Source organism: Megalopta genalis, chromosome 4 (genome assembly GCF_051020955.1).
Source record: "Megalopta genalis isolate 19385.01 chromosome 4, iyMegGena1_principal, whole genome shotgun sequence".
Taxonomy (NCBI): Eukaryota; Metazoa; Arthropoda; class Insecta; order Hymenoptera; family Halictidae; genus Megalopta; species Megalopta genalis.
The window spans coordinates 14,151,319-14,171,744 of record NC_135016.1 but is presented as its reverse complement, the minus strand read 5'-3'; the positions used below and the strand labels follow the sequence as shown (position 1 = coordinate 14,171,744).

General features: G+C 35.1%; 2 protein-coding genes across 2 annotated transcripts in view; one reads left to right on the top strand and one right to left on the bottom strand.

Moving 5' to 3' along the window:
- Positions 1 to 12: 12 nt before the first annotated feature.
- Positions 13 to 1,528, bottom strand: LOC117221617 (putative transcriptional regulatory protein OEOE_0768). The gene is made up of 4 exons (XM_033472713.2): positions 1,194 to 1,528; positions 861 to 1,107; positions 409 to 571; positions 13 to 340 (listed from the first exon to the last, which is right to left on the bottom strand). Exons 1-4 carry the CDS (start codon positions 1,381 to 1,383, stop codon positions 134 to 136), a joined length of 807 nt encoding a protein of 268 aa, XP_033328604.2. The 5' UTR covers positions 1,384 to 1,528; the 3' UTR covers positions 13 to 133.
- A 2,929-nt stretch (positions 1,529 to 4,457) lies between these two features.
- Positions 4,458 to 20,426, top strand: part of for (cGMP-dependent protein kinase for) — a 233,158-nt gene continuing 217,189 nt past the window's right edge. The window contains exon 1 of the mRNA XM_033472767.2: positions 4,458 to 5,445. Coding sequence (XP_033328658.1) covers positions 4,967 to 5,445 — 479 coding nt within the window. The 5' untranslated portion in view covers positions 4,458 to 4,966. The remainder of the gene's footprint in view (positions 5,446 to 20,426) is intronic.

The window sequence follows — 20,426 nt, the reverse complement described above, 5'->3', positions numbered from 1 at the left end:
GATCCCGAAGAATATTTAATAAAATATATTTATTTTATTATTTACCTTTATCATAATTATTATAGATAAACTTCTAAGAAGTAATCCAACAATAAGTATCTTTCTCAATTCATCCAAAGGATTCTACTAAAATTCAAGATTCTAATAGATTATCATCTATTTTTTCAACCTCTAGAATGACTAAAAGTTTTTCTTTGAGTTTATTACAATTACTTAAGTCATCTTCATTCAATTCAACTGTATTCTCAGGTATACATAGATCTTCTGTGTCAATTACAGAATACCCCAGGTTAGATAATTGTAATGCGCCTCCTGTGGCATTACCAAAGTCATATTTAAACTGAAACAATTAAAATGTAACAATGTTACATGTTCAATGAAAGCAAAATCTAAAATGAATTTCTATACCTGGAAAAATGTTTCATCTTCTTCTTTTATTTCTTCTACATCTTGTGCATTTACCTTTATTGCATCTTCTATTGCTTCGTCTGCATTACCATCTTGTTTTGTAGTTGTAATGTAGCTTGCAGTGTCAAAAATCCTTAATGCGGTATGTTCTAGAAGCTTAGCACTAAATACAGACAGTAAAAATGAAAGAAATTTTACAATAATCAAAAAAGATGCTTACATTGAAAACAATTAAATACGTATTTTTATATGTAATTTTAATAGAGCGCAATAATTACGGAATAAAGTATGTAGTCTTAAGATATTAAAAGATCAACACGATCTACTTTTTGAAATGATAAAAATACTTTCGACAGAGTCTTATTAATCTATATAATATGATGGTCTCTTTAAAAATATCCTTTCGACAAGCACTGTAAAATTACTATTATACAAAATGAAATAATCCTTACTTATGTTTCTTCAGTTTTGAACATATTTCTAGTTTCACTTTCGTTAGATTATCTGTTAAAATGTGTAAAACTAATATGGCTCCACCAGGACAACGAATCAGTAGTAATTCCTTTTTAACATTTTGTTTGGAGTTTTTTAATTTTTCAAAAAATGTATTCAATGTTGTTGAAGGCATATTTGCTTTTTTAGCTTGTTCAACAAGTTGTGCTAATCTTACATTTTTAGACGGATCAGAAATTCCGGTCTCTTGAAAATAACAATTTAATTAAAGCATAGATGTACGATCTTGAAGAATAGAAATGAGTAGTTATATTTCATCTTTCTCCTTGTACCTTGTACAGCAATTTTCATCTTAGTGATTATTGTTTTGAACTCAATAGATCTTGCAGCATCTACAGCCGCTTTAGTATGTCTAATATTTTGCCATTTACTATGACCCGCATATCTTCTGCTTTCTTCAAGCAAAATATTTCTGCACCTGTTATAAGTTAGAAAACTTAAACGACAGTTCATGATCAACATCTAAATTGAGTATAAGAATGGTGGTGATAGGTTATGATCAGTGTTACAATCCCACTCGTCGCACGTCCACCAGAATCATCGACAACCTCTATATTCCCGTACTTTGTTCCCCGCTACTATCGACAGCAATTCGACAATGAAAATACCGAAGTAGTGGGAGGTGGGATACGTCTTGCCAATGCTGCTACCTGTTTCATAATTGGGAAACTACACTTGACATTTAAACAAAGTATAAAATTGTCTTCAATAGTTTTTAATTGTTTTTAGCTTCTTTTACTTGTCTTTTTAGCCTTCACACAGTGCAAATAATAATATTCATTTTATAATATTTAAAATTATTCCGACTATGTTAAAATATCATAAATAAATAATGTACTTGGTCTGATCGTTACCTGTATCTCTATCCCCGTATCTGTATCATCTGCATCCGATAAAATAATACAATTAAATATTGTGGTACCATTTCCCTCTCATAAATTCTTTCACTGCTTAAATCTAATTTTACCCTATTTAACGAATTAATGGTTTTATATAATTTAACTTATTTCTCTTAACAGTTTTTATTTCACGTATCATTGAGCAAAATCTCTTGACTTCGATAATTAAATGGGATGTCACTAAACATAAACTTTTATCATCGGAGAAATCTATGCTTTCGTCTACAATATGCTAAATTCAGGAAACATTTTTGGTATATTTCTACATAATGATTGAACGAATTACGTATATATAATTACATATATTACGTAACATTATATTGTATTTGGATGCTGTGATTGTATATATCTACCATATGCACATACGTATGTATAAATAGTAAACATTATAAATATATTTAATATTAAGTTTTCTTGGTATACGAATTTGTTACAAATTGTTCAAATAACGGAAATCGATTTCGACATGTTGGACAACATACTTAACATTTAAATTGTTGAGAGATATTCATACAGAAGTAAGAGTTTTTTAAATAAGACAATTCTAAATAGTGGTTTCTATCGGTAACCAGTAATCTTCAAAGGGTTAAAACGAGTCCTTGTATACCGACTGTCAGTTGGTGTACGACAGGTTGCTATACAGTAGGCGCATTTTTCGACTGCCAATATCTTGAAAATGAAACCGTTACAACGAAATCATTATTCTCGTTTTTCCTCTTCTATTGGTTTCTAAAATAATCTATTAAAAAACTAATTCGATAGCGATATACTATAATGCTGATGCTCAATGCTCATTAGAATGGCAACGTAAATTATAAGCCCTATTTTGAAGAATACATTTCGTCATGAATTTAGATTAAGTTTTTATACTACATCTCTTATTTTCGATATTACAAATTTTTCCTGACATTAACATTTCTCTCTATAACTTCTTGTCGTTTTTACAAAAACTGAACAAATTATAGGGAGATAATATTCAATGCAGTAAATTACATAAATCTATTTGACAAAAAGAAATTCTCTAGACTGTTCGAAATTTCAGCACAACGATGGATGATATCAGCCGATAAAGTCACTCTCCATCAAACTTTTCAATGACGCGATCACAGAAGAATACTGCGCATTCGCGTGGCGCAACCCGGAACGGAAGTTTAAATTGTCAACTATGACCGTAATGAATCCGTAGAAGTACACATTAGAGATACAACACAACAAACAAAAAGTAGATAATCATATGCAGTGGTAGCAAAGCAGTCCGTGCAGCGCACTTGACAATCATCAACGCTATATGCATTTCAGGAAACGTAGAAGTGAAAACTGCGGTGGGGTTAGATTCAGCGCTAAAGTGTTCAAGCGGGAGTCAACAAACGACGAGAAAGTGATGACTGTGGTAACGCTAGCTTGGAGGAAACGACCAAACCGAAGATAAAGATTCGAGCTTTTCACAAAGCTGCAAGGGCTGGAAACAAAAATATTGAAACAACGACAAATTCGTGGAACCACTAGACTGACTTCGGGTAACTTGATATGATTTTTTCCTTAGCGAAAGCGTTGATTGTCGATTTGTCAACGAAAACCGCGGGCAATCAGAGAGCGAGTACGGATTACTAATTCTGGCACGTTATGCCGTAGCGTAGTGTCAGCTTTGTGCCGAGCTCGAGACTTGTACAAGTCGGTGATTAATAGGAAATTCATCCGGTTAGTTGGAACTCCGTTTGCCATCGAACCAAAATGTGTGTGTCATGAGAGATGAACTGCAGATCTATGAACCGAAAAGCAAGGGACGTAGAGACATTCTCAACACCCGCTATTCCATCAGTCGTATATAGAGGACTTCGTCAAGTGTTTTTTTTTGTCTTTCGGTTTCTCATAAATCTGCGGTCAGCTGTGCAGACCGTCTCCCATTGCTCGAGGTCAGTGTCACGCGAACAATTAAAATAGTAACTTGATTATACAATATTATACAGTGACACACCACCGGGAAAGTGAGTGCACACCACGCGGAAAAACATTCCATCCTCAGTGATGACTGAATTTATAGGATTAGACTCTGTCCTTGTATGAGAATATTTTTCGCTGAAGAATGAATTCATTCGAAAGAGGAAGATTCAATGAAGATATTTAGAAATATGAGTGTTAGAAAGTAGGCAAAAAATTGAGACATGGAATCTAAGTATTTTTATGTCGGTGGATGAGTTTTTGTTGTATGAAATCACGACCACGGCGGCGCTCTGCACTGACCCTGTCTAAATAAAGTAAATTATAGTAAGTGATAAAGTTAGTATAAATATTATATTATAATATATCTATAATATTATATACATATAATATTATATAATATTAATTTATATATTCTTATATAAATTAAGTAGTATAGTAGTATAGTAAATTATAATTTCGTCGGTAACTATGTCACTCTACCTTTATCGCGTCGCTTCTCACCACGCTCAAAGAGTTAATATAATATCAGACAAGATTTCAATTAATGCTGACTTGCGCAAACCGCGAGCTCGGCAAGAAGCTAACGCTACGCCACAAGCGTAGCCTGCTATCGCGCCAGAATTCGTAGGTCGTGCCCGATCTCCGATTGGCCCGCGTTTTTCGTTAATGACTCGTTAACAGACGCGGCAGCCAACACATTACCAAGCTTCTGAAAGTCGGCTAAAAAATCATCCCCTTCAAGGGCTTGGCACATTTTTCGGACACCCTGTAGACAGGCTGACCGAGAAAAAAAGACTTTGAAAGGGAGAAAGAGACAGAGCCGGTGACAAGTAAAACCAGAGAGAGAGAGAGAGAGAGAGAGAGAGAAAGAGAGGCGAGTCCGTAGAGTCATACGATCGAGAGAGAGGCCGATAGATAGTGTGGGAAGCAGCGAGAAGTGGAATCGAGTGCAACGAGGAAAGCTATCTGTTAGGGGTGTGGAGTGGGGAGGATGAGCGAGAGAGACATGGGAGTCGAATCGCGGCGGTATGGAGCGAGAAGACTGCGAACGTCGGAGTTCGTCATGGGAGACGGTGGAGAACGTTGGTCCTCCACTGTTGGAGAGCGCGGAATCGTGGAGTAGAGCGAGCCGACGACGCACCGCCCGGGTCGCGCTTCACGTCGCGGCTCCTGTTCTTTCCTCGCGGTCGTTTCGTTCGGGTTGAATGAACGAGGGTACCAAGTGCAAAGTGCCAATCGGCGACGCCTGCGTGTCTATGCGCGTGTGCTTCGACTCCCTGTGCTTCTCGTCGACGCAGCAGCGGCTCGCCGACGAGGAGGACGCCTCGCAGCTGCCGACGCACGGCTCGCACGGCACCGTGCCCGTGCTCGGGGCTGACCAAAGGCCCGTCTTGAACGTCACCGGAGCGACCGCGATCACAACGATGAGCACCCTCCGTGATCTCCAGGAGTTGTTGCGCGTCAAGGACGAGAGGATCGCCGAGCTGGAGGCGCTCCTCTGCCGTCGCGACGCCGAGATACAGGAGCTAAGGAGCCACCTCGACAAGTTCCTCAGCGTGCTACCCTTTAAATCGCCCCTGACACCCACCAAACCGAGGCCCAGGAAACAGCGGGCCCAGGGGATCTCCGCGGAGCCGCCGCTCCAGGAATTCGCCTCGCTGACGGTCGTCGACAAGAATGACAGGTTGGTTGTTATCCGGATCGTTCTCTCGTCGTTTCGAGGAAACTTGTTAACCCGGCGCGGTTACCAGTGCTCGTCGGCCTTGACAAGGGGTTCGACACGTGTATGCGTCCGTGCAGCTACCCCGCGTTAAGTTTCTTAATCATCTTCGATTCTTTCCTCGTTATTCGCGTCGTTCACTGCCGCCTCTCCTAGGTCCCCCTTTTCATCCAGTTACTCGTGCCTCCTATTTCGTCATGTTCCCTTGGAAATGCCCTATTCGGCTCCTCTCCTTGCCCACATAACCTGCAAAGGTTTTCGTATGAATCTTTCCGGTAATTGCTCTACGAATTCTCGTTCACGTATCCGTAACTCGCCGTCGTTCGGTGGTCCTCGATCGGCACTGCGTTTCAGAGGGATGCTAACCGACTGAATACGGGCTGTCGCGACAGAAATACCATTCGTTTCGACTATCTCGGAACTGTTAAGTTGCAGGTTAACCACTTAGCGCCGCGCATGCGTGCGACACTGTGCACGCGTGTTTACGCGATCGCGGCCGCCGCGGCGTTCGATTGGTAGTCGTGATTTAACAGCACTCTCCATGTGGAAAGATACGTGCGGAGAAACTGGTGCCTAGCAGATTCCAACGTTTAAAGGGTTAACAAGTTTTCACGGAACAACGAACCGGCCCCGCTTTGCTTTTTAGTCGGGCTCTGTGGACCACGTGATACCGTGCCGTACCCGCGCGGTGTCACTTCTGTCACACACACACCGGTGGTGCTTTAAAACTGGTGTTAGAGATGCCCACCACGTGACTCCTGCACTGGCCTTAACGTTCCAGTTTGAATAAGATACGGAACTATCGTGATCGATTGTTCGTCGAACGTTCGCTTTGTTGTTGATCCTTTTCGAGTGGATTTTGGTAAACGTGGATCGGGGGGGAACGTATGAGGGAAATGCTACGATGGGTGTCGACCCGTTTTCTAGATATTTCTGCCGCCATTTTTACAGCAGATCTTTGCGTTAGGATATATCGTCTCGTGCGATCGCACTATCAGCTTACGCCTATTTACTGGTGCTGAACTTTTTTCCATTTGTTTGATATGCACTTTGTACAATGATTGAAATACGATTTCGTCGCCCTTGAATTTAGACGTTTTGGTGTAATGTTGGTAATCTTAAGGAAGTAATAACATTTCATGTTACGTCACAGTTCAAACACATTGTTTAAATCGTTAGTACAATTTCGTTATAATTCCGGATTAGCTTACGCGCGTGTTTGAAAATTTTCCAAGCACCTTGTCTTGGATTTATTAATTGTTACCATCGAAATTTGATGTTTATGTTACGTATTTTCCTGTGAACTATCATAAAAATGCAAATAAAATTCTACTCTTTAATAATTAGGTTTAATATGTAAATAAGTGGAAGCTTACAAATAAATTGCGATTATAAATATATATATATACATATATTTATAATCGCAATCTATTTATATATATATATATATATATATTCTATATAATATTTATATAGAATTTATATAGAAATTATATATATATATATATATATTTATAATGCGCGATTTAAAATTTTTCCTTTACTTTATTCCGTCCATAAACGTACAAACCTGTTATTAAATGAGTATATAAGTTGATTCGCATAAATGAGCTACAGGAATTCCGGGAAATATGTCAATTAAGTGATTATCATTGTTTACAGAAATATTGCAATCAGTCTGCGAATCTTTGTGCACAATAAAAATTCTTTGTCTCAGTTGCAATAAACGGAAGTTAAATACAAATAGATTTTTGTTCTCAATTGTTTTAACAGGTTTGAAAATAATTTAACAGCATTGTTGAATTCTTAATATGCATTCACTGTTTTGTATCTTTTCTACTCACTTTGATCAAAACCGCATTAAAAATCGCAGTCAAATCGCAACTGAAATTACAATAAAGGTAGTAAAAGATGACGAAAGCAGCAGTTGCCGCGAAATTGCTTCTAAAATTGAATTGGCGACACCTTGCAACGGTCGCGTTTAATTTGCAAATCTGCAGTTTTGTTATTTAACATTCTAAACGCTCCCACATCTGAATAACAAAGCGTGGTTAATGTATTATACGTTCGGTCGAGCTCGATCGAAAAGAACGCGCTTACAAATATGAATGCAGCGATAAAAATAGATATTCCTCTTTCGGTGTTAAGCGAATTCCTGAACTTTGCACTATTTACTAGATTTTTCGATTTCGTGCTCGCACTGATTTCGCGATTTTCAATGGAAATATGCCTGCGCGAACGTCTCGGTAGATATATAAATATATAGTTACGTAATATTTTAATAAGTGCTATTTCTTCGTATCTGTGTACTCGTTTTATCTAACACTTTCAACGAAATCTTTATAAATAACTCCTTTTCCTTTAACTTTTGAAGAATGTCGATATTATTCGACGTATTAAAATCAATTTTAAAAGTTATAGTTATAAAGTTACGTAATATTTTAATAAGTACTATTTCTTCGTATCTGTGTACTCGTTTTATCTAACACTTTCAACGAAATCTTTATAAATAACTCCTTTTCCTTCAACTTTTGAAGAATGTCGATATTATTCGACGTATTAAAATCAATTTTGTTGATCGTAATTTGTTCAGCGGTTTTTTTTTAGATGTTTGTACTCGTGATGTCTGAGTAAATATTACTTTTGCAGATGTAATTGTTAAAATGTCACCGTGTTATGAAAAATCTTATAAATGTTTTTTAATGAAGTATACATTTACAAATGTAATTGCAAGTAATCATTATATTATAATAAAACTGATTATGTACGTGTGTTGAAAAATCTACTTTTAACTAATTTTCCAAAAAATTTCATCGAAATGTTTGAACTTGCGTTTATACTTATAAATACGACAGAACATTTTAACCATCAAGTGTATAATAATTTAGCTGAGATTTTGTATAGTTCTCTTCTCGATAATTACTTAATATACTGATACAGAAAGTTTTACAAGTCAATAATATTTTTCAGCAGAAATGATCATTACGACCAAAATTACATTTTTCAGTTCAAATAGTTATTATTTACAATGTATATTTGAAACCTTACTGCACATAAATTACTACACTTTACCATTTTTCAAAACGTGACAATGAAATTTTCAGAGGCTCACTGCTCAAGCTACGTGTACTTTTAAACTACAATAGCGATTATTATTACTAAACTGCAAAATTTGACAAAAATTAACAGATGAAATACGAAACAGTGCAATCATTGGTCAAATATAAAAACATTGTTACACTATTTTCGACTTATTGAAATATTAAATAACAATATTACATATTCATCGAATTTCGATTTCTCACAAGTGACTTAGCAAATTTTTATTTCACGTAAAAATTATTATAAATTATTATAACTGATCTATAACTAGTATGCTACCAGTCTAATTGATATAAATAATTATAACGATAGAATCATTTCTAACACCGCGGACGTCATTTTCACGGTACTGTTACGCGTAAATTGCTGCAATTCCATCAACTTCGTAACAATTCCACACGGAATTTTCGATCGGCAATAACGATCGTTCTTGCAAACGAGACAACTCAAGTATAATCTCATTTTGATCGACTCTGAATGAGCATATAACCTTTTAAAAACAATCTGAATGCCTTTCACCGTGGCCAACCATTTATCATCCACAAATTACAGAATTTACATAACGTTACGTAACCGCGTGGCAAAGCTTTGCCGACAATTCATGTAAACATTGCTCACATTTAATCTGCGAAGTCGATCTGAATATTTCAATCGAGATGGAGCATGCAATTGGAGTAAAAAGAAAACGTCTCTGGACAGAAAATGGCCGGCGATTATTACGTCAGTGGACGTTGTCTGGTGTTGCGGGTTTAATAATAAGATGCTCTCGCCCCCCCCCCCTCCTCCCCACACTCGTATGAGGGAACACGGTTTGAAAGTTTTCGAAAATAAAGCGCCGAAGGTTTGTTGTTAATGCACGAACGAACAAGCAGGTACTCTATTTCCGTCATGGTGGCAAACTTTATGGTGTATTTTCAGACGGATCGAGTCCGCGTCGGCTTCTAAAAATAGTCGAACAAGCGGCCATTAAAATCTGCATATCGCGAGATGTAACAGGACACTATATTTATCTTGAAACTACGAATGCTTTATTGCTTCTCTATTTATCTCGACTGTTTACATATGCACATATAATTACATATTTATCGAACGCGATCATCTTTACTTAATCATTCGACAGTCACGGTTGAACATTTCGTTTGAGAAAATCGCAGCTGTAACGATATTTATTATTTTCTTTGTTCATTATGTTTATGGAATTAAATATCTTGTTTATGTCACGTTATACGTTAGACGTTGATGTATTTATTTAATCTAAATATCGATTTATTTAAATGGCCACCTAATATGTTCGGTAATTAAATGAAATAAATGGCTGTTACACTGGAAACAACAAAAGGACTAATAAGTCTACGATGAAATATATTCGAAAATATGTTTTGGAAAATTGTTCAACAAAGCACAGGATTGTTATGAACATCGTCAACTGTGTAGTCGTGAAAATGGTCCGCCGTCTGAGGGATGAAAAATGGAATCGTTATTACCTATCTGAAAAATCTGACAACATTTTTATTGTGTTACAATTGTTATCAATGTTTGGAAACGAATATTTTATGTTGCGAATAAACATATTACGTATTTTTACAGAATTCAATACTTAGAATATATGAAATGTATAAAAAGTTATTTAACAAATGGGATCATTATTGGCAATGCAAAATTTTTGACAATGATCATATTATTATTATTATCAATATTTAAAAGTAATCATTTTTGTTGTGTATCGACATATTGTGTATTCAATTTACGGAGTTTAATATTTAGCATGTTTAAAGTCACATATTAAACGTCGATACGCTTATTTAAAAAATAGGACCATTATTACCATTATTAACCTTTACCTTTAATTAACCATGATAACCATTATTAAAAAGTTCGACAATATGTTCATTATTTTGAAATTATTATCAACGTTCGGAAAGGATAATTTGGTAATGTGCCGATAAATTATGTACTAGATTTACAGAATTTATTTACAGAATATCTAGCATGTAAAAAATCACATATCAGATGTTCCATTTATCAGAAGAATAATATAACGGTAATGTTATAATTATATAACGGTAATATTACAATTATTATATCAATGTTTAAAAATATTACTTGCGCGGTTGTTTAGTAACGCAACAAAATACAGTATTAATGCGAGAAGCGTTGCAGTTGAACTTTGATGAGCTGAAATATCCGCCTATCAATTCGCCGAGAGTCTTATAACGTTTTACACAAGTTTTTTTTTTTATAAACAGCTGCCACAAACCGGCACTGAAGCTGTTAGTTCTTGTCCACTGTTTTTCATTCTACTGACATGTTTCTTAAAAAGTCAATAAATTATTCATCGATCTGTCACGCGAAGGGAAGTATCTAGCGGCTAATGTATTTAAAACCAGTTGTCGATTATTTAAATGTGTTTACAATTTTAAATGCATTAGTCATCAGCTGGTCGCTTCTCTTAAAGAGTAGTAGAAAACAGTTTCTAAATAAATATCCAGTAACTCGTGTTTTTCTCAAATAAAAAACTTAATCGAGTACCTAAATACTAGACAACCTTGCATAATTCCGAACGGAAAGTGCGCTGGGAGGAAACTGCATGGTCAGGCGTGTAAGGCTGGAATTTGTAACTAATTAAATTAATTATATATTCGTTAGAAAAATAATGATATACATATACATGTAAATGTGTACGTAGTATTTAAAATTGCGAGCGTGAAGTGTAATAACGAAGGCCAAGTGTTTATATAAGCTTATAAAAAAATGTACCGTGTGTGTGTGTGTGTGTGTGTGTGAAAGTATAGATTGAAATAAAATTAGTATTATTTTTCTTCTTTGTTTATACAAACATTTATAACTTTATATTTGTATAACTTGAAGGCAAGCTATAACGTGAAAGTGTAGATCGAAATCAAATTATTCTTATTATTTTCCTTCTTTGTTTATATAAATAATTAAAGAGATTAATATACGTATGCATTAAACAGAACGGAGTCTATATGTATAACCTATTTTCTTTTAGTTTAGTATACGCATGTATTACACAGTGCGAAGCCCATAAAACGAGTGTAAAAGATACATAAAGTTAGGATGACGTGACGATCGACTATAAAGTTAAATCTCGGCACAGTAATAAATACGAAATTCATAGCGGAATGAAAATTTTGCGCATAACCACGAAGATCGTCCACCATTGCGTAATGTTGAAACGTCGCAATTTTTTTCGAGAAATATATATTTTTCACACGTCCGAACATTTTGTGCCGCCGACACGGACTACAAAAGAAATCCTAAAATTCGTTTTACATTTTATTGCGAATATTGCAGGCACTGTAAACATCATTCTGTATGTTTCTTTCTGGCATTCCGTTTGTTCCGCTAACTCTGACCGTGCTCTCCTATTCTTAACGTGTAAATAACTTTTGTTACCATGAAACTCCGTTTTATGGTTAAATTAAATCACGGTTTTAATAGGTAGCCCGCATTTCCAAATGAAAATCAAATTCTTGCGGATAATCAGTTTCTGGTAAATTAGGAAAATTCGTAAGCAGAATGTGTAAAATGATAATGAAAATGAAAATGAAAATTTCTATAAAATGAGAATTCTCTCCATCAATGAATACAATAGAAACCAAATAGAAAGTTTAATCATTTTAATAATTTCGTATTACCTTTAATAATATTATTAGATTGAAAATAATAAATTAACATTCTTAAATTCTTTCTTCTATTTTAAGTTTCACTTTCTCAATTTACTTCTAAATTCGCAGAATCTGCGTTCATCGAATGTGCGTAAAATTCTTTAAGAACTTTATTAAAATGAGTATATTATTTGCGATCCGACGGAATTTTCAACAGAAACCATAAGTTTCTAGTTAAAATATTACAATTTCTGCGAAAATGTTTTCGAAACTCTGCATTTCCATACAGATCCGCAGTCTACTTACAAGTTTGCACGAGTACGCCGCGATCGAAACTTTAAATCACTGTAACAAAAAAGAATAAAAAACCGGAGGTTTCACCGTATTTCTGAAAACATACTTTCACCGCGTCGGATTCTAATCGATTCTTATAAAGTGGAGTAACCGTGGTATCGCAGCTCGCAGGTTTTATTACAAAATCGAAATTTATAATAAAATTCCTCCTGCATTTCGTATCGTCTGTTATGTTTTTAGAAAGTCCATTCAGATCTGAATCTAGCGTATTGTTCAATATACCTCGAAACCGGTTCACAGCAGATTTTGAATAATAACACACGTGTATTATTGTCGCGCTTCAATGAGTTATGATCGGATCGCGGATCTTTATGCGAATTCTGATTTTCATACGTCATTTCGTAACAAGTAGAGTTAAGGAAAAGTTTCCTTCGTTAACTAAAAGATTATTCGTTGCGAAAAGATAATAAGAACTTCTATTCGACCTTGTTTACATTTTCTTGCAATTTAAAAATCTGCATATGCCATAAATGCATGAAGATCCGTAGTCTAGATCCGTAGTAGGACAATTAGAAAGATTAATTGTCAGTCGATGAGGAAGATCCGCGAGTCACATGATCACGCGAAGAAGACTGTTGCAAATCGACACGAAAAACGTGTCGGTCACTTTACGTACCATCGATCATTAAACATTGATCAATCAATCTGTAAATTGGAGTTATTATAGAGCGCATGTCGATTTATCTTCTCTTACACCAGTAAATATTAGTGATTTCCATTTCACATGTACAGTAAATTCTCCCTCAGCTTGTACACAAAAATAGATAATTTGGGAAGAGGTGGTACGATTATTTGAGCCTTGGGACTCGTTTTTATAGTTATTGACAATCGACGACAATAAAAACGAGCAGCAAGGCTCGTATAATCGTATCTTCTCTTTCCAAGTTGTCCATTTCTGTTTCCAAGCTGAGGGTCAATTAGAGAGAATTTAATGTTGTTTCTTTTTCTTGTTGCCGAATTCATTATACAGGATATCCCAAAATTATGGTATTTCTGGGAAATGGGGGGTTCCTGAGGTCATTCGAAGCAACTTCTTCCTTTACAAAAATTTTCTCCGAGGCATCGTTCACGAGTTATTAACGAAAAACACTGATCAATGAAAGGCGACGGACAAAGCACAGTTTCGCTCATTGGCTCGGCCGTCTCGCGCCAGCTGATCTCGCCTCTCATTGGTCACTGTTTTTCGTTAATAACTCGTAAACGAAGCCACGGATTGCATTTTCGTTCAGGAAAAAGTTACTTCAAATGGCCTCAGGAACCCCTCATTTCACGGAAGTACCATAATTTTGGGACACCCTGTATTATCACTGAAGAACTACTAAACCAATCGAAATGGCTTGTTTCTGATTGCTTCTTTCATAGTTACTGAAATTATTATTAATTTTATTTTTTACTAAAAGCCGTACTAATTATGATGGCATACAAGCTTTATTATAATTAGACTGCGGATTTTATGCATTTATGGCAGAAATGGATAAACGAAACACAGAACATTGAAGACAGAAAAAGTTTAAAAATACTATAGCGTTGTTTTCACTGTATTAACATCACTAAAAGGAGAAATACATTTTTATGTAAATTCTGTTTGACGTAAGAGACGATGAAAATGTTTATTTTGCATAAAGATCCGCAGTTTAATTATAATGCTTTAACACTAAATAACTGTAAAACGTGACGAATGAGGACGTGAATTTATGTTCATGTCAATTCACTGTTAACATAAAGGGTTAATTGACTTACTGTTTGTAATTGGTTTTTTAGACACGAAATAAATAATCTACGTAGCTTAAAATTGATGCAGCTAAAATTTTTATTTTACTATATTTTTTACGTTAATGTTTAGAGCGTATGAAATCATTGAATTGAATTTTGAAGAATTTATTGACCAGAGCAATTGCAGCCACGAACTGCGAAATAACGCAAGCTTACGTTTTAACGCTACATAAGTTATTGACATAACTGTTTTAGGTTTACTCATTGTCAGGTCGATCCAATATAATTTCATGAAAGTAAATTGCGATTGTGCATTATAAATACGAGGCGTGATAAACTCCTGTAGATTTACCCCTCGGATGGCGAACGTCGGGTACATTTGGACCCAGAGTTACGAGTTCAAGTTCCACCTTAAATTCTAATTTTGCTGCGGTCAGTGTAATTGTTAACTGTTAATATTGAAACTAATAAAAGTATTAACTTTGGTCCTAACAAAAAGGTTTTAATAATATACAAATGAAAATTAATCATAAAGATTTGAGCGGACCTAGCCGTGGCTGCCATAAATGCTCAAACATGTCCGTCATCCGAATTTAATGTAATATTGTAAATATGTAATGTTATTAATTAATTAATGTGTAATAATAATAATAATTAATATGTAATAATATTGTAAATATTGTAAATATAATAATGTAATAATGTAAATTTAATGTAAATATTAAATTTAATGTTTCAATTTTAATTACAATTTAATTACGTATTATTTAATCGTACAGTTCCTGCAGCTGAAATGTATCAACAAAATTTTAGAAATTAAACAAGTACAAATGTTTTCTCTTTCTAACTATCTAAATCACGGATGATAAAATACTCAATTGTTAGTAAATTATTTAACATTCCGATTAACAGATGCGGTTAGTTTGCAGTTATTAAGCGTACGCAGCAGTAATTCGCACTTCCTTTACCAAGAAGCTCGTATAGTTAAAATTCTATAAATATTCTCGCCCCCGTGCTTCATTAAAGCAGCGTAGGAGGTTGAAGAACGATGATAAATGTCATTAAAACCTCATATATCCTTGTTTTCCTACGAGAGAAATGGTATATTTGGGAAAATTATTCGATCATTCTTTGTTGCACGTTCTCACATTCGTTTCGTTACGCTAGCGACTATTTTAACGTACGTAAATGACAGACCATATTTATCACAATCTTCTAGGAACGTACGCGATGATTTATAATACTTCGTACTAATAATGCAATCACAAAGACTCACAATTATTAAGATTGAAATGTTAACATTAATAAAGAAAACTCGAAGACGCAGCATCCAACCAAATTTCTGGATATTATTATCCGCATTTCAAAAACATTGAAAAATTCTTTATTTTTTATTCTTTAAGTAGAATCGTTATTTCAAAAAAAATCTAAACAGGTTAATAACAATGTTTACGCCATCCTTTCATTACGGAATTAATATAAGGCTGACGTGTAACAAACTTCGATTTGAAATATGCATTTTTTTCGAATTTTTGTTGGCTTTCAATTTTTTACCCCGTTAGCCCCCTACGAAAAATCTTAGAAAAATACACATTGATGACCATAACAAGGCACTGTTAGGGTAAAATAGTGGTAAAATAGCGATTCGATCGCTTCATTCCGAAATAAGCATATTAAAGATTCTGGACTTTTTCAAAAATCGATTTTGCAACAAAAAATTCAGAGTTTTATGCTCCATTAGGTAGAATATCCATGAATTTTTTCATTATTCTTCATCGAGTAGAACAGAAGAGATAATGCACAATCTGTTTCAAAATTCAGAGGGTTTCAAAAATTAAGAGAGTTTTCAATCTATCGAAAGATTTCAACAAAAATCAATTTGCTTAGGGGATACGTTTGACTATCTTAGTCGACTACAGTAAATTCTTCCTAATTGTCACTCAGCTTGTAAACAATAATGGACAATTTGGGAAGAGAAGATGCGATATACTTGAGCCTTGCGGCTTGTTTTTTACAGTTGCCGATTGTCAACAATTATAAAAACGAGGTTTACGAGCTGCGAGACAATTTGAGAGAATTTACTGTATTTGCAAACTTTATATCCGGTACATCATTTTTTGCAAAATCGTGATAAAGAATGATAGTTGATTATGTCATTCTCGACTACTTTTGTGCTGTGAAAAACGAATGAAAATCGTTCCGCCAGCTTTTGAGGGCAAATGCTCCGGTGCGCGATGTAAAAATAGAAATCTCATCGATGCCCCCACCTGAGATGTTTGATTTATTATGGTGTTCAGCTATTTTTATGGCGCAAGCAGGACGCGCCTTGGCTGCGAAGATGCGTGGGCGTGCGAGGCCGGCGCTAAAGGCTCTCTCGCGATAGAGCCTCGCGGATTTGCATTCCTTATTCTAAGGCGGGCGCCTGTGGTAGGCGTTGCATTAGCTTCGGTAAATGCAATTCAATGCACTTCTCCGATATCGCCGATTCCCCGTAACGCTCGTTGCGAAACTGGTCGTTCATTTTTCTTTTGTCGTTTCACCTTCATCGTCATCGTCGTCGACGGCGTCGTCGGCCGCGACTTTCATCTCATCTTCGGCGAACGGAGAACGCCATGCGATTTTATCGCGCGAGATTACTCGCAGCTAATACTTTGATTATCAGATTATCCCGTTGATTGATGGTTGCCGCGGAACCTATGCCACGGGGAATCATACTCGTTGTCGATTGATTCAGAATGACTCCTCCGATAACGGAAATTAATTTCGGTTCGGCGGATTGAATTTGCGAAAGATGATTCGGTTGCATAATGCCTGAGGATCGTAGCGCGGAGTCGATGGCTTTTAAAGTGACTGAAAGAAATAGCATGTGTGGAATGATTTATTTCTGTTCGAAGAATTGCTATTAATTTCAAATTAAATGTTTTTCTAATTTTTTTTTTTATAACCTTTGCTATTCTTCGTTTCATGAATTTATTTTATGGGTGTACGAAATCTGCAGACTTCTATAATGAAATCTTTGCTAATGCGGAATTTATGCATTCATGACGAAATCGAGTCACATTATTGATTTTTGGCGATACAAACGCTTTCTTGCATTTCACAAAGTTTCAAATACCATAAAAGATCGCCAGTCTAGTTCTAAGTAGATTGCGGATTTTATGCGTTTATGACGAAATTTGGTGGTTGCAATTTATGTTAGAGGAAAGGTTAAAAGAATTTGAAACCGTCAATGTCTTATCTCTAATCTATTAAAGTGATTAAAGAAAGAGTGAACTTAGTTTTAGTGAATTTAGTTTCTATTTCTTGCGACTAATGCAGACAATCTTTATTTTATATAAAAATCCGCAGTCCACTAATAAGAAAGCGAAACTTCTTTCGTGGAAACTATTCGTAGGAGTATAAACAAAACTGTTGACAATATTTATTTAACAAAGTTCGTTGTGACCTTTTTTGCACACAAAGGTAATGATAATGTGACGCAGCATATATAATAATATAATAATAATAATAATAATAATATAAAATAATTTTATATATTTATTTTTTATTTTATATTTATATAATAATTGTATTTTGTTTAACCGTGTTTCATTATTCTTTATCTCATTGTTATGCATAATTTAGTAACTTTATTATAATAATAATGTATATTTTACGGTTTGTTTACACAATCGATGGTTATATAAAAGTGTCTCGAAGAACAATTAACAGCTAAGACGTTTTGAACAACTGTTTAATCGAACACGTTGTATTACACAATGCAATCGAATGAATAATTTCTTATTGGTTGAAGATCGTTGTTATCTTGTTTACAGACGTTATTAATAGATCGCGGATCCTTATGCATTTAATATACATAAGACAAATGTAAAAAAGGAAGCATTTATGTCATAAAAAATGAACTGCATTTTTATTAAGCTTTATTTCACTGAATCTTGTAATTAACGAAAGGAAAATTGTTTCTAACTAAACGATTAAGAAGCGAGCTGTAAAAATAGAAAATTACGTAATGATCCATTTACAGTCTAGTTATTATGGTCATGGTATATTCGTAAATTTTCTGCATAGGAAAATAATTATTTCGAATATTGAACCGGAATTTTTAATGACATTTTACGAGTGAAATGATTTTTTGTTTTACGTAACAACAGCGCACCGTAATTATAAGTTAGCAAACTGTCTGCATTGGAAAATAATTACATATTTGGAATATTGAATCGGAATTTTTAACGACATTTTACAGAGGAAATGATTCCATCTCGCTTACTTAGCAATAATTTGTTCCCAGCTGTTCGTGGAAACGAACTTTCATTCAGTGTTTCGAAACGAGGTATTTAAAAAGTTAAAGAGGAGACGGAGAACGTTCGAATAAAGTTGCGTGGGAGTCGGTTTATGACAGTAAAAATAATATTGGCTTTCGTTCGGTGTATTAGCAAGTGGCGATCGAAAGTCTGTTTTTTGTTTGGCTACTATAAATAGCTGACAGTTATATAGATTAAGCGAACTCCTTGGAGAAGATGAACTTTTATTGGCAAACTAAATTGTTCTCTCTCTCCGTCTACGATGATAAATAGACACCGTGAATTCATGATCGAAATGACTGGAAAATATACCAAAATGACCAGAAAATATACCAAAATGTAAACATATAAATAAAAGATGTTAAGAACATCGTTATCTTTTCTTCAATTTGATAAAATTATTTAATGAACAAATACATTTTTATGTATGTATTTTCTGTTCTTTTGTTTACACTCGAGTCAGAATTTTTGTATTTTGCACGAAGATCCGCAGCCAAACGATAAAGTTATAATTTTGGAAAAATATTTGTCACGAGATATAAATTATACGTTCTCGATGTTTCGTGTAACCAGTTGTTTTTGGAAATCTTCCAAGCTGCTTTGGCACGAATATTTAAAACGTTTATTTAAACTTGCTCCCTTGAACTTGAATTATAAAAAAAAAGCGAATTTCATATTCAGTGTTATCTGGAAAAAAGGTCGAGATGTATGTGTAATTAGAATCTAAATTGTATATATTTTACCTGGAGAAGTCGAGCTCGCCTCTCATTGGTCAGTGTTTTTCGTTAATAACTCGTAAACAAAGCCGCGGATTGCATTTGCGCTAAGGAAAAAGTTACTTCAAATGACCTCAGGAAACCCTCATTTACCGGTAATAACATAATTTTAGGACATCCTGTACGTAGTCTTCAACTTCTTTTGCGAATTCTCTTTTATGACTGCGATCGACTCAAAATGTCTTTCTCCAAATGGTGTTTTGAGTTTACAAAATAGGAAAAAGTCACACGGGTGAATACAGTGCTTGATCGATATCGTTTGATGAGCTTTTGGCCAAAAATTCGCGTTCCAAGATCGACGTATGCGATGGAGCATTATCGCGATGCAAAATCTAAGAATTGTCTTCGCACGAATTTGGCCGCTTCCGACAAATATTTTCACGCATATTACGGTGACCTGTTTGACTTGAATTTTCTTGCAGAATTAGATAGCAAAAGTTGAGCCGTTGATTCAGCATTTCGATTCATAAAAAAAGGTGATTTTTAAGCGTTTCGCGCCTTTTAAAACTGTATTCCGCATTTTCTGCTCGATTATCACTATCCCAACATTTTGTTTCGCAAATTCGTGCTTATTTCGACAAAATACAGTGCAAAAACGCGATTTTCAACGATTCCAAGATGCAACTGTTTCCAGTTTGTGTGTCTTTGTATACTCTATTTAAGCACTTTCGACACAATCGCGATGATAATCGAAGAAAACAGTGAGCACGACTTCGATCTTTGAGCGCATTCGACTCATTTTCTAGATTTACGCTCGTTTTCAATGCTACGATGCGTTTCACGAACATAGAGTCACCAGAAATCGGCGCAAGAAATTTCATTGAAAATGCAAAAATTTAGGCAAACGCTTTGCTCGTGGAAAATCGCGGAACGCACTCGAGATCGATTGACATTAAACAGCTGTTGCGAACACGATGGTTGAATGGATCGGGAACGAACTTCGCATCGCTATCGAGTACAAAAAATTGTTCCAATAGGATGCACCGCGGTACTTACGTACACCGCGAACGAGAAATTCCGGGAACCTTTTCTTACATAATGTATAAGATGTCTTCGGTCTTAACACGTGT

Coding starts and splice junctions, on each gene's coding strand:
- LOC117221617 (XM_033472713.2), bottom strand. CDS start 1,383: ATGTTGATCATGAACTGTCGTTTAAGTTTTCTAACTTATAACAGGTGC. Junction 1,108..1,193: donor GATGAAAATTGCTGTACAAG/GTACAAGGAGAA, acceptor GTTATTTTCAAG/AGACCGGAATTTCTGATCCG. Junction 572..860: donor TCAAAACTGAAGAAACATAA/GTAAGGATTATT, acceptor GTCTGTATTTAG/TGCTAAGCTTCTAGAACATA.